The following is a 13,460-nucleotide window of genomic DNA, read 5'->3' on the forward strand; positions in this document are numbered from 1 at the left end:
TATTTTTAATTTTTAACTAATTTATATTTTTTTTATTTAAATTTTAAGTGTATTTTCGTTAATTTTTTCTATTTAAAATTATTTCTTTTTTAAAAAAACTTCTATTTAAAATATTTTTTTAACTAACTTTTCCTATTTTAAATTAAATTAATTTTTTTTTAAATATTATGAAATAAACCAATGAGAAGTTGAAGCGCATGCACACAATCAGCTTTTAACGGACCTAATAATGTGGGTATCGACGGAACTCGTCAGAAGTGGAAATTGAGTATTTTTCCCACAAAAAAATATTGGGTACTAATTCACGAACTTTTTAAAATACTTGGTATTTTTTGTCGCTAATTCCCCAAACTTATCATTTCTTTTGACAGCCTGCATTTAGAATGAATTAGGTCAACAAAAATATCACATAATATTTTTCTAATCAATATGTGCAAAAGGTTTTTAAGTCTAAAAAGGAAAATAATATTTTATTTAGGGTAATTCGCAGCATAAAAGACCTCATATTTTCTCTTTGTTGTAATTATATAGCCAATTTTTTTTGCTGCAAAAATACCCAATGCTATACCAAAATATTGATTTCGTTATTACATACTTCGTCCATTCAGCAAATACATGTCAGCTCATTATTGGATTAACAGAGTGACACGTAGCAATAAGGAATTAATACATGTCTGCAGAGTCAATAATTAACAAAGAAAAACACAGAAGGTACGTAGTAACAGAATCACTATTTTGGTAATATTGTGTATTTTTGCCAAAAAAAATATTAGGTATATAACTATAATAAAGTGGAATATTGAGTATTTGTGCCACTAATTACACTTTTATTTAATGAAAAATCTTTCTATAAATAAAGAGGAAATTACATTTTATATGAGATTTTTAATAGAGTGTGCAAAAATATGGCTTTTTTTTTTTTTTCAAAAAAAGTTAATCTATGGCTTCTTTTTTTTTTTTAAGAATTTTCACTTTTATGAGTTTATTTTCTCATATTTTTCTACAAAAGTTGGTTTATGTCATAGTTTTACTCTTAATCAAGTTTTATTAATTTGGAAGGGTATGCTTGTAATTTGATTATTATTTTTTTGGTTTATTTTTTTAATATTGTTTTTATATTACTAATTTTATATTAAATTTTTCTTTGGTTGTTTTGCAATTTTTTTTATGATATGAATTGTTTTTAAAATTATTTTTTATTTATTATAAACATTTTTTTTTAGATTTTACGTTTCTTTTTTCAAATCTTGGGTAAGGTAATCAGTTACTTGATTGATCTTTGACAGTTATGTAAAAAAAAAAAATCCTAGAACTAGGTTAAATAACATGCATCAGGAGGGGTAACCAATTATCCTAAGATGGGTAACTTTCTGCCATAAGAGGGGTAACCAGTTACCTAAAAGGGGTGACGAGTAACTCATATTAAATATGAAAAAAAAACATCAAATTGGAAGAAAAAAGTGGAAGAACACTTCATTAAAAAAGGAAGAAGAAGTAACTATGATTTTAGTAACATAGGTAACCAGTTACCATAAAAAATAATAAATATACACACACTAGAACGTGAAGGTAACCAGTTACCCCGAGAATTATACGCATAAAGAATGTGAAGGTAACCTCAAATTGGTCAACGACATGAAGTCAAATAAACAATATGAATTGAGATGAAAACAATAAGAAAATCAAATGGAAAGTAAATGACACAAACGATTTATAGTGAATGGTAATGACCTACATCCACTTAGTGTTCTTATTAATGTTGAATCCCAACACTGTGATAAATGAACTAAGGGTTCATGAGTTTCACCAGCCTTGGGAGGATTACAACTTCAGTGGATAATCATACTATATGTTTCTCTTGGAGTACAAAGACAGAAACTCAAAAAGTTCTTTTTTTCCTTGAGCCTTTTGACTCTTATTTATAGGCTCAAGGAACTTACATGGGTCGATGGGCCATAATTACTATTAAGTCTCACTTATCTAGGTAATAAAAGAAATTAGAATTAATGCAAATATTACAAGATTGCATATCCAAAAAGAAGTAAATGAAAGTATGCGGCCAGGCCGATCGCACCTAAGAGTGATGCTTGATAAATCAACCACCTTCTCGTTGATGGTCGAACATGATTTATTCACTTGAAGCTATCACGTGCCTGACACGTGTAGATCTATCCTGTCACGTCATCATGAGCCGTTTTTTGGGTAAATAGTAACCCATTCACGTTTTCATATTTTTATTAGTTTTCTTTCTAAATTTTGGTATTCCTATAAGTGTTACAGTAAAAAGAAAATGCTGAAAAAATTTATTAGTGGAAAAAACTATAAAAAAAATTACAATAATAAAAGATAATAAATAAAAAAAATAGTAAAATAATTATGTGTTGTTAAAATATGTTTGAAAATAAATGGAATGAGAAAAGAATAAGTACAAAAATTAAAAAAAAAATTAAAAAAAACAAAAGAAATGATGAATGAAAAAAAAAACTGATGAATAAATAAAAATGAAAAGAAGAAGAAGAAAAATAATAGAAAAATGAAAAGGAAAAAATATAAATGAAAAAAGTGGTAAAAAAAAAAAGAAAAATGGAAGAAGAAAAAAAGCTCATATATGTGAAAAAAGAAAAAAAATGGAAGGAGAAAATAATAAATACAAAAATAAAGAAAAATAGAATGAAAAATTAAAAAAAAAGGAAAGAAAATTGAAAAATATGAACAAAAAAAAAACAAAACAAATGAAAGAAAAAAATAGATATGTGAATAAAAGTGAAAAGAATAAGAAAAAGAATGAAAAAATGGAAAGAAAAAAAGGATGTTCGAAAAAATTAGTAAAAAAAAAAATGGAAGAAAAAATAAGTAAGGAAAAATAACTGAAAAAATAATAAAAAATGAAGAAAAAATTAAAAAATAAAATAAAATTACTTTCAAAATAAAAAAAATATATAATTATGATAAAAAAAATATAGTATTTATTAACTACTTGTGTTTTCTATACTTTAATTTTTTCTTTAATAAAATTTTGAATACAAATTAAAAAAAATATAATTTTTATATTTTTGCACGGTAAGAGAATAAAAACCATATTTTTAAAATTTCCAATAAATAAAAAAGATGTGACATAAATACGTGTAGGTTGCAATTCATTGCACTTATACCAAAACCAATTTGTGACCAGAAAAATACTCAAAGTTAAGTTTTGGGTGCAGCTCTCACTACATAGACCGTTAAGTAGGGGTGAGCACGGTGTGGTTTGGGCGGTTTGAACACTTTTTAATACACCACGCCACAAGTGCGGTTCAGTAACTAGAATACACCATGCGGTGTGATTTGGTTGCACCAAACCGACCAAACCAAACCATTTTTTGCGGTGTAGTTTGGGCGGTTTTCCACGGTTTGTGTAAAAAAATATGTCATAATAAAATTTAAATTTAAAAAAAAAATACTAAATCCTTAGTTCATAACAAATCCTTAATAAGTTCTAAACAACATCACAAGTTATCAATTAAGTTCAGTGAAACACAAAAAAAAAATACAAGTCTCTCATATTAGGTAACTATAAAAAATGGTATATATGTAAAGTTTATTTTTTAATATATTTGTAAGTATGCGGTGCGGTGCAGTGCAAACCAAAATTTCACATTGCCAAACCGCGCACCGCACCGCACCACGCGATTTAGCTAAAATACAAACCATATCGAACCATTACACTTTTGACACCGCGGTTTGCGGTGTAATATGGTGCGGTGCGGTCGGTCACCGCAGTTTGTCGGTTTAGATGCTCACCCCTACCGTTAAGTATTACTTAACAAAATGTTGTTGATGGGTGTCAGCCCATGAGCTGTCTACGTCATATATTTAAAAAAAAAAACTTATTAATTGATTTTTAAATAATAAAATACTAATTAAAATATATATTTTAGATAAAAGAAAATCTAATTAATAAATATATAATTTTTCTTTTTTTCCTTTCTTTCCCGATCATCTTCTCCTCCCATCCTCTTTTTCATCTTCTTCTGCAAATCTGGGCCACGACTCCAGGGATGAGCATAGAGGCAGATTTGGACTACGACTTCAGGCGCGGGCATGGAGGCGACGATATTGCTACAGCGACGATGGATTGGGCTCGGACTAACATAGCATGTTTGGGTTAATGAGAGATGAAATTTGGATTTTCTTTGGTTTAGTCTAAATATTTTTGGGTTTGATTTTATAAATACATTTATTGAATTGAAAATCTAACTTTGTTCTTGATCATAATGAGTGATAATGGTATTTTTGAATTTGATGATGGTGGTTTTGAATTTGGGTTGGATGCTTGAAGGTGATGAGTTTTTTGTGGCTATGGAAGTTGAGAAGAAAAACATGGAGAGATTTAGAAAAAAAAGAAGAGAAAAATGTAATAATTTAATGATTTTCGACTGTTAAATTGGGAATGTTTGTGTTTTTTTGGTTTTATTAAATGTGGGTTTGTTGAATCTGAGTTTGTTGTTCATGGGAGTTAGTTGGGGTTGCATCTGGTAGAACTGTCGAAGGCCACGGGAGGAAGAAGTAAAAGAAAAAAAGTGTGATTGGATTTTATAATTTAGATTTTGGTTTAGTTTAATTTTGGGGTTTAAATATTATTGTAAAAGATATTTTAAGGTTTAAATTTAATTAATTGTTTTTAAATTAAATGTTATTATTAATATATATTTTTAATTAATTTTTTATTATTTTAACTTCAATTAATAATTTTAAAAATATGTATAACGTGGACCACTCATATGCACATGTCGTGTCAGTTGCACCAAAAACTTAACATCGGCTATTTTTGCAAAACAAAAGTTTAGGTTTACAAGTGTAATGAATTGAAAACATGTATTTATACTGCTTTTTCATGTAAAAATATCCATAAACAAATATATTGATTTTGAAAATCAAGACATGAACAAAAGAATCTGGAAAATCAGATTGTCGCGACTATGAACGAGAGATCCTTTAGATATCTATTTGAGAAAGAGAAGAATAGATATAGGGCTAACCCAGCTCAAAGAAGGTCGTGTTAACTTTGAGAAAGAAGCGTCTCGTAAGTTTACAGGATTATTTTAATTGGTCAAGACAGAAAGTTTTGAGTGTAAAATGCATTGTTTATAGAGAAAACCAATTTAAGATTTTACAAATTTAAGATGATTTTATTTTCTTTCTGTTCTTCCCAAATCATTGGCTTGATGATGCTCCTTTACAGATGAGCTATTATTGGCACGACAAAGCATTAGGCGCCTCTGTAGTTGTGCTTCCTTGGTTGGTGTTGATTATTTTGTTGGGATTAGTAGGGGCAAGCACAACAATGCCGATTGATTCGGGTGGATCATCAAAGCTACGTGACGTTGGTGCTAGCTGAAGTTTCTTCTTCATCTCTTTTCCTTTTCCCCACAGCACCAGATATAATCCAAACACTATCAACACTGCCCCTAATACACTTTCATGTTTCTCTTACATGTTAATAACAAATCATGATGAAATATATGTTATATATATTATTGTGAATAATACTTATAATTTATAATTAGAAAGCACTCAAATAGTGTAGCAATATTTCTAACAATTATTGCTCCTTGGCATGTATTTTAGTCTAGGTATACTCTTCTGTTTTACCAAATAGTAAAAAGGGGGTGCATTTTTTATTTTGTATTGTTTACTAAAACACAACAGATCAGAGTATAAGATTCCACCAAATAATAGACTAACCGAATCAAGTATGATTGAGTTTTATAATTAATTAGGTAATTTTTTTAAGTAGCGAGAACTTTCTTAATTTATTATGAGTTGGGGTTGATTCTTTTTCCTTTTTCTTTTTTCTTTCTATCTAAGTGGGTCCCTCAATGAGAGAGAAGTTTTGTAATCACGTACATGGGAGGGATTCGCACTCATATATAAAGGGTCAAGATTAGTTTGAGTTTGAGCATATGAAGTTTTGAAGAGTAGATATAATACCTGCCTAGGTGTAACTTCTCGTCGAGAATAAGGGAGCCAGCAATAGCTACTAAAACAAGCATGAGAGGATTGAAAACAGAGACGAACACTGGACCTCTCATGTGCACACACCACGCAATCAGTATCACCCCTAATCCTGAAGCTGTAACACCCTATTTATAACACCCACATTTAGTATATATATGAATACTCAAATATTCTGATGAACTCAACCAAAATCGACTACATTTTAATAATTACTTCAACCCAGCAATTAAATAAACTATTTTTACACAATATGGAGGCTAGCTAGTTCAAGGAAAACATCAAGCAATTAGATGTAACATGAATGTGTACATGTATAATATTAATAATGATCCAGAGTTTAAATATTGTATTTTTTTCCTCTCAAAAAGGAAAAGAAATGAAAATCACTAGGTTACACAATTTCTTTAAACTTCTTTCTTGAAAGTGTTTGGTGCATCAGGCATGGATGGTTATTTTGTTAAGATCGATATTTTTATATAGAAACTTATATATTTGTAAGTATATTGCGATCAATTCTAAAAAAAATAATTAAAATTATAAATATATATGTTATACCGTGTATGCCACACTGAGAAGCCTAATATTCCAACCTAACTTCCATTGGTTCAAATCCCTCTCTGTCCATAAAGCATAAACTGCTGTTTGAATTAATCCCATTAATGACATAAGAGCTGTGCTTGAATAATAACAAGGATAAATCTTGGTCATTTTAGCCTGTCAATGAAAACAAAACACCACAATTAATACTAAGAAAAATGAGTATTATCTATTTATAATTGTATATATATCATGCATCGTGAAATATATTTTACATATTTTCCATGTCCATGCTGTCAGCTCTGTTCTTGTAGACACATATGTACATCCTTCTCAAATAGAAAATAAAAAATTTGATATTAGCTTGAAATAATGAATAATACTAAATAACTCGAATATAAGTACTTTCGATTATTTTTTTATTGAAAAATTTACGAGTAAAAACTTTGAATGCATATGTAAAGTATAATTTTTTCTTTGCATTTTCCCAATCCAATCTTACTAGGAAAACTTCTCTTTGTCATGGTATATTGTTCTTTTTAATTATTATTATTATTTACCCTAATATATATATATTCTTTCTAAATTCAAAGAATGGCCTATAAGAACATTTACCCCTTTAGGAACTTGAGAAGTTGCAATTCACCATCAGAGTCCCCAAGGGACCTAACCCAAGAAAGTTACCCACTAAATAGCTTGACAGTGAAAATGTTGCCAACTCTCTATCTCTTTTTTTTTAATAATTAAAACTTTATAATTATTTGTTAAAAATGATATGTGGAGTTCTTACAGAAACTTTTAGAATTGCTAGCCCTAAATAACACGGGGCACTCCTTAAAAGGGACACACTGTTGCACCCTATAGTGTTTTTTACTCGGGAAATATTTTCAGCGAATTTCTTTTTTATGATTGTGTATATTGTAGTTATTTAGAGCATTTATAAATTTTCAGAAAATTCTGAATAATTTACAATGTAGAAAATAAGGTTCAAACATGTTACATTCCACGCACAAAAAAAAATTAGTCACGCGTGCAACAACTTGTTTTAAACCTAGTTTTCGGCATTGTAAATTATTCGAAATTTTCTGAAAATTTGTAAAATATTCTAAATAACTACAATGTACATGATCATAAAAAAAAAAAATTGCCGAAAATATTTCTCAAGCTAAAAACACCAAAAAAATGCACTGGTGTGCCATTATTGGGGTGGACTGGAGAATTCCCCAATAACATACATAGATAGAAAGAATCACCTGAACGATGAGCCATAAAGAGTAACTGGTGCAACTGCCCACAGACAATAAGCACCCCAAGACAGGATTACCAAAGTCATCCTTTGGTGATGCCACGTGGCTCTGTTGATGCTGACCGTGCTTCAAAAGATCAACGTGCGTTGACCAAATATTGACTTGGATTCCTTTGTAAAAGGTTAGAAGCATTGCTCCGCCTATTCCAAGTAGTGTTCCCAATACCTTAGCCTTCCCTGATGAGCTTCCCAAGTTCAGCTTCTCTAACCTGAAATATAGACTTGTTCAATTTTCAAAACAACACTTTTATTGCAGAAATATATGTATATAAATATATATATTTGTATATATACTATATATATATTTATAGATATATATATATATATATATATAACGGTGGACTTAAAATATAATGTATAAACACAATGGTATTTTTCAATTTGTGCTTTTAAAATAGAGGAATTTACATAAAATATTAGAAAATTTTCTAAACTTTGATAAATATGATATTTTTTTTTGTGTGTGAATTTTATATGGCATTTTATGTTTTCTTACTTTTTTATAGGATTTGTTTTCCAACATTTGTGTAATAATTTATTAGTCTTACCATATTTAATTATATAAGATTATTTTGGCTAATTTTGAATTTTCGTGAGAGTATTTCAGTAATTGTATGTATTATTTTTAATTTATTTTTTTTGTTTAGACATTGAAAAACGTTTTGTTTTCTTCTTTCATTTTTTTTTTATCTTCTATCAATATTTTCTCCGCTGTAACCGGTTACCACTATCAGAACAATTTTGATTTTTTAGTAATGTACTATTATCAAAATACCACCTGAATTGTAACTGGCTACTTAGTGAGATTTGGAGAAAAAAAACTGATATGAAAAAAATAAACTAAATTGATCGTGAATGTAACTGGTTACAATTAGATTTGAAAAAAAAAATATGAAAAAAAATTAGTTGCGCTGGTAACCAGTTACTTAGCCAGATCTGAAAACAAATAGGTTCCAAACAAAATATCTAAAATGATCATAATCGTAACTAGTTATAGCTAGGTTTGTAAAAAATAACCAGATTTGAAAAAAAAAAAAACAGTTATGATAGTAACTGGTTACTTATCTAGACTTAGAAAGAAAATCAGATCTATATAAAAAAAAAAAAAAATTGATCATTATTGTAACTAGTTACAGCTAAATCTGAAAAAAAAAAATCAAATATGAAAAAAAAGAATCAGTCGTCATAGTACTTAATTACTTAAACAGGTTAGAAAAAAACAATCAGAATTGAACAAAAAACCTAAACAAATCGTGATAGTAATCGGTTACAGTTAGAGCAGGAAGAAAATAAAAATCATATCTAAAGTGCAAAATCAAATGTGAAAAAGAAGAAAAGCAACAAGAACAACTAAAAGAATAACATTAAAACCACTACCACTACCACTAGCAACAGAAGAAGAAGAAGAAGAAGAAGAAGAAGAAGAAGAAGAAGAAGAAGAAGAAGAAGAAGAAGAACCAAAGGGTGGTGGATCGTCAGGGGGAGAAGGGCTGCATCGCCGACGGATGGTAGAGGTGGTGTCTTCGGCGAATGGCTAAGAAGAAAGAATCAAGTGGGGAAGGAGAGATGGAGAAAAGAGAAAATAAAAAAAGATAAATGTGAGAGAGAAATGAGAGGATGAGAAAGTGTGTGAGAATTTTGTGTAAATATATAATAATTTAATTTTTATATTTTATGAGATTCCCATATTTGAATTTTTTTTTTAAAATTCATCATATTTTGTAACATTTCTATTTTGTCTATAAATATAAAAATTCATCTTCTTTTGTAAATTTCTCTTTAAAATATGATGTTTTTTATATTTACATAAATATTTTCTTTCACAAAAGCCATCATAGTGAACGTAAGAGTAATAACGATGTTAGTTACAGTTAGTTTATGTATGTTTGTAAATCAGTCATTATATATTGTAAATTTCCTTAATTATTCAATGACCACTACAAGTGATCTAGATCTGTGCTCATGTTTGTGCCTCAGTTTAAAGATTAATATATATTTTTCGACTATGAAGAAGTAGATAACTATAATAAAATTATAAAATCAAATAAATTTTAATTAGCCATATTTAAATATATTATGACATTATATGTATATTTGTATATATACCTGAAGGAGACTGCTAAGATGAATGTTATAACAGGAATGAGGTTGTTCATGGCGGACGCAAATGTTACTGATGTTACATCTAAACTTGCAATATATAGATTTTGTGCCAGTGATCCCCTGTAATAATATAATAATAAGTATATGATAATATTCATTTCATTTTATTTTTTCATCATATATTTTTCTTATTTATTCATTTTTTTAATATAATTTCGCATTAAACTTCCGACAACAAGACTTGTGCACCCTACGCAACGAATTATTTTCTCCGCAAATGTTAATATATATACTAGATATAAACAATATTCAATATACATATTTCCTTAGTTTTATTTATAAATATTATTAATTATTTTTATTAAATTTATATTAATGTTATATAAATTTCAAATAAATATTTTATTTTATTTAAATAATTAATTTATTTTTATTTAAATTTATATTTGTTTTAGTTTTTGAATTTGGGAGTGACAACAAGAGATTATATATTATATGTTTAATGTAATATTAAATATTATACATGAATTTTAATTTTAAGTTTCTTACTAATTTAAAAAAAAAAGTAATTTATTACTAATTCACAGTAAATTATATTATATGTTCAATATGATTATTCTAATAAGTGAGTTTAAGTTTATAATTTTATTATTTTTAAATAATTGTCATTGTAAAATATCTCAAAAATATCATATTTTAATTTGTTTAATTATTTATTATTTTAAAATAATTATTATTGTAAAATATCCTTAAAATATCTTATTTTAATTTTTTAATTATTTATTATTTTTAAATAATTATTATGGTAAAATATCTCAAAATATTATATTTTAATTTTTTTAATTATTTATTTTATTTTATTTAAGTTCAAGTATTTATAAATTACTATTAAATATAAAAATATTCAGTTAACATTAAAAAAAATAAAAAAATATTAAAACAAAAAATTTTCCTTGTCTACAAACTCATTATATAAAAAAAAAAAATTCTCTTTTATATTTTTTTCATTCTATTTTATAATCTAGCTCTTCTTTCAATATTTTCGATATATACATACATGAATCTTAATAATAATATATAATATATTCAACAAGTTGAAAATAGGGGTGACATTTTTTATAATACTGTTTCTACTCGTGAAAATAGAGATATCCATTATATGCTTCATACCCCGTACATCTTTCAACACTCACTGTCATGGAGACATGAACAGTTAACTAAGTGGTTTATTAGTCATTATACTACATTATCTAATTTTCTAATATAACAAATTGTCCATTCTATCTCTCTAAACCTCGTTACCTTATATTATTTTAAGAGTAATGATATGCACTAAATATTAAACAATAACGTTTATATTTATTAATAAAACTGAGACTAATTATTTAAAAAATTATTATCATATAAGTGTGTAATGTTTGTGTAAATTTTTTGAGTATACATATTATTAATAATGTATATCTAAAAATATATTATATAGGATCATTGCCACATTAATTAATCACAATTAATTATATTGATACATTTCTTGACAAAAAAATTATTATGAAATTAATTTCTAATGATGGGACATTTTCTTAGTTTTGCATGTGATATTACTTTGAATTTTCATGTATATCAAATTATATTTCTTTATATATATCCAATTATTTTTCTATATTCACTTCTCCATAGTAAGTAAGCATATAATACATCAAGTTTAATAGCTACGATTGAAAATTTACAACGCTACAATCAAACAATAAATAATAATAATTCTGACTTTGAAAATATATTATTTTCACAAAATTACCAATTATGTTAAACATTTTATTTTTTAATTACAAAATAGTATCTTCCACATTGTGTGTCAATGTCAAGTAAATTATGTGGAATATAAATTGCTGTTACTTCACAAAGAATATATAAAATATATATATATATATATATATATATATATATGAGTGGAATGTACGTACCCAAATAACCCACATAAAAAGGCCTGAAAAAGAATCATCCAAGTCAGCTTTGGCCTAATTCTCCTGTAAAATTAATTGGCCATTTTATCATGATAAGATATCATACATATTTGTATATGTACGTACATATGCATTATATCTACAATCTATTCATATAATTAGCTTCTGGAAAGTACTTTTGTAACATAATAATCATTTATTCTAATTATGTCTTCCTATAAAGTTCCCTCTTAGAACTCCCTACATTGAACGAAGTTATAACTCAAATCCATCATATCTTTATGATCATTCCGTCAATACCAAAATTGTTCAAACACCAATATATAAACCAAATAAGCATCGAAGTGAACCGATTATTTTTTTACGTCCAACTTTTTGACGTTCATGAATGAATTGAACAAAAGTAAAAATGATTAATTAACTACACAAGACAAGAAAAAATAGAAAAATAAAGAAAGATTATAATTGATTGATTAAAAAAGTGTATACCTTTCAATGAAGAAGGCAAGGGGTAGAATAAAAGCAGTGGAGAAAACGAAGCGATAAGCTATAATGATTTTCAAGTTCATGCCATCGTTGGCAGCCAATTTGTAGAACACATTGACTCCGGCAAAAACAATTTGAACAACCACCATCATTAGAGCTGGCTTCAACTCATACAAACCCTCCAGTACCTTGCTCCTCTCTCCACCCATCTCTGCTATAAAGCTCTCTCTCTCTCTCTCTCTCTCTCTATATATATATATATATATATATACACACACACTAATACTACTACTATTCTCTACTCAAAGATGAGAGAATAATGAGAGAATGAGCGACAAAGATATGTGGCCAAGTGGCCTATTTATTGGGCAACAAACTTCACTTATTGGAACTTAACTGTTACCCTGTTTAGTTTATAGTATCACAAATTTCTGACTAATGATATTCAATCTTGTAAATATGAAATTAAAAAAAGGTTTGTCTATTTTGACAGGTGCTTGTATACGCATGATTAAAAACATTGCACTGATGTGACAAACAAAATATTTTTACCGGTGATTTAAATTAAATTCCGGTTTTCGAAAAGCTAACATGCCGCTCACTATATAATAAGAAACTAGGCATTAAAAATAAAGGAGCCATTGTCCACCATATATAGTAATTATTATAATCAGCAACCAATGTAACGATTATTTATTATATATTTTGTTCATATAAAAAAGTCGCACTAACTTCCATTTCACCACTACAAAAAATACTTCTTTCACAACTCGATTAATAACCGAGTACAAAAATTAAGAATTAAAGAATAAAATATTTTAATATTTATCACTCTTTAAACCAAAAAATAATAGATTTTCTTTGCATTGAAAACTAGCTAGTGTGTTTTTCAACAAACTTAGTAAAATAATTTCCTTCTTTTTGCACCACACACACTTATACAAATGTAAACAAATATATTGGTCTTGGCACTACAACAAAAAAGGTCTCCGTCGCCCGTAATAATACCCAAAGTCGCAGCTAAGAGTCATTAGCAGCGACATGTTGCCGCTAACATGTCGTCGCTAATATTT

General features: G+C 27.5%; 1 protein-coding gene across 1 annotated transcript; it reads right to left on the bottom strand.

The window, feature by feature from the left end:
* Window positions 1-5,008: 5,008 nt before the first annotated feature.
* LOC133783971 (WAT1-related protein At1g25270-like) lies at window positions 5,009-12,634 on the bottom strand. The gene is made up of 7 exons (XM_062223538.1): window positions 12,391-12,634; window positions 11,902-11,964; window positions 9,947-10,063; window positions 7,788-8,049; window positions 6,553-6,711; window positions 5,971-6,122; window positions 5,009-5,455 (listed from the first exon to the last, which is right to left on the bottom strand). The coding sequence occupies exons 1-7, from the start codon at window positions 12,594-12,596 to the stop codon at window positions 5,230-5,232; spliced, it is 1,185 nt and encodes a 394-aa protein (XP_062079522.1). The 5' UTR covers window positions 12,597-12,634; the 3' UTR covers window positions 5,009-5,229.
* Window positions 12,635-13,460: the final 826 nt, after the last annotated feature.

The sequence above is a fragment of the Humulus lupulus genome, chromosome 6 (genome assembly GCF_963169125.1).
Source record: "Humulus lupulus chromosome 6, drHumLupu1.1, whole genome shotgun sequence".
NCBI lineage: Eukaryota > Viridiplantae > Streptophyta > Magnoliopsida > Rosales > Cannabaceae > Humulus > Humulus lupulus.

Bases quoted from the DNA above. Each gene is read 5' to 3' on its own strand.
- LOC133783971 (XM_062223538.1), bottom strand. From the start codon at position 12,596: ATGGGTGGAGAGAGGAGCAAGGTACTGGAGGGTTTGTATGAGTTGAAG. The intron at 8,050-9,946 runs GTATATATACAA...TCTATATTTCAG, and splicing joins ATCTTAGCAGTCTCCTTCAG to GTTAGAGAAGCTGAACTTGG. The intron at 6,123-6,552 runs GTATAACATATA...TGTTATAAATAG, and splicing joins TTCTCAGTGTGGCATACACG to GGTGTTACAGCTTCAGGATT.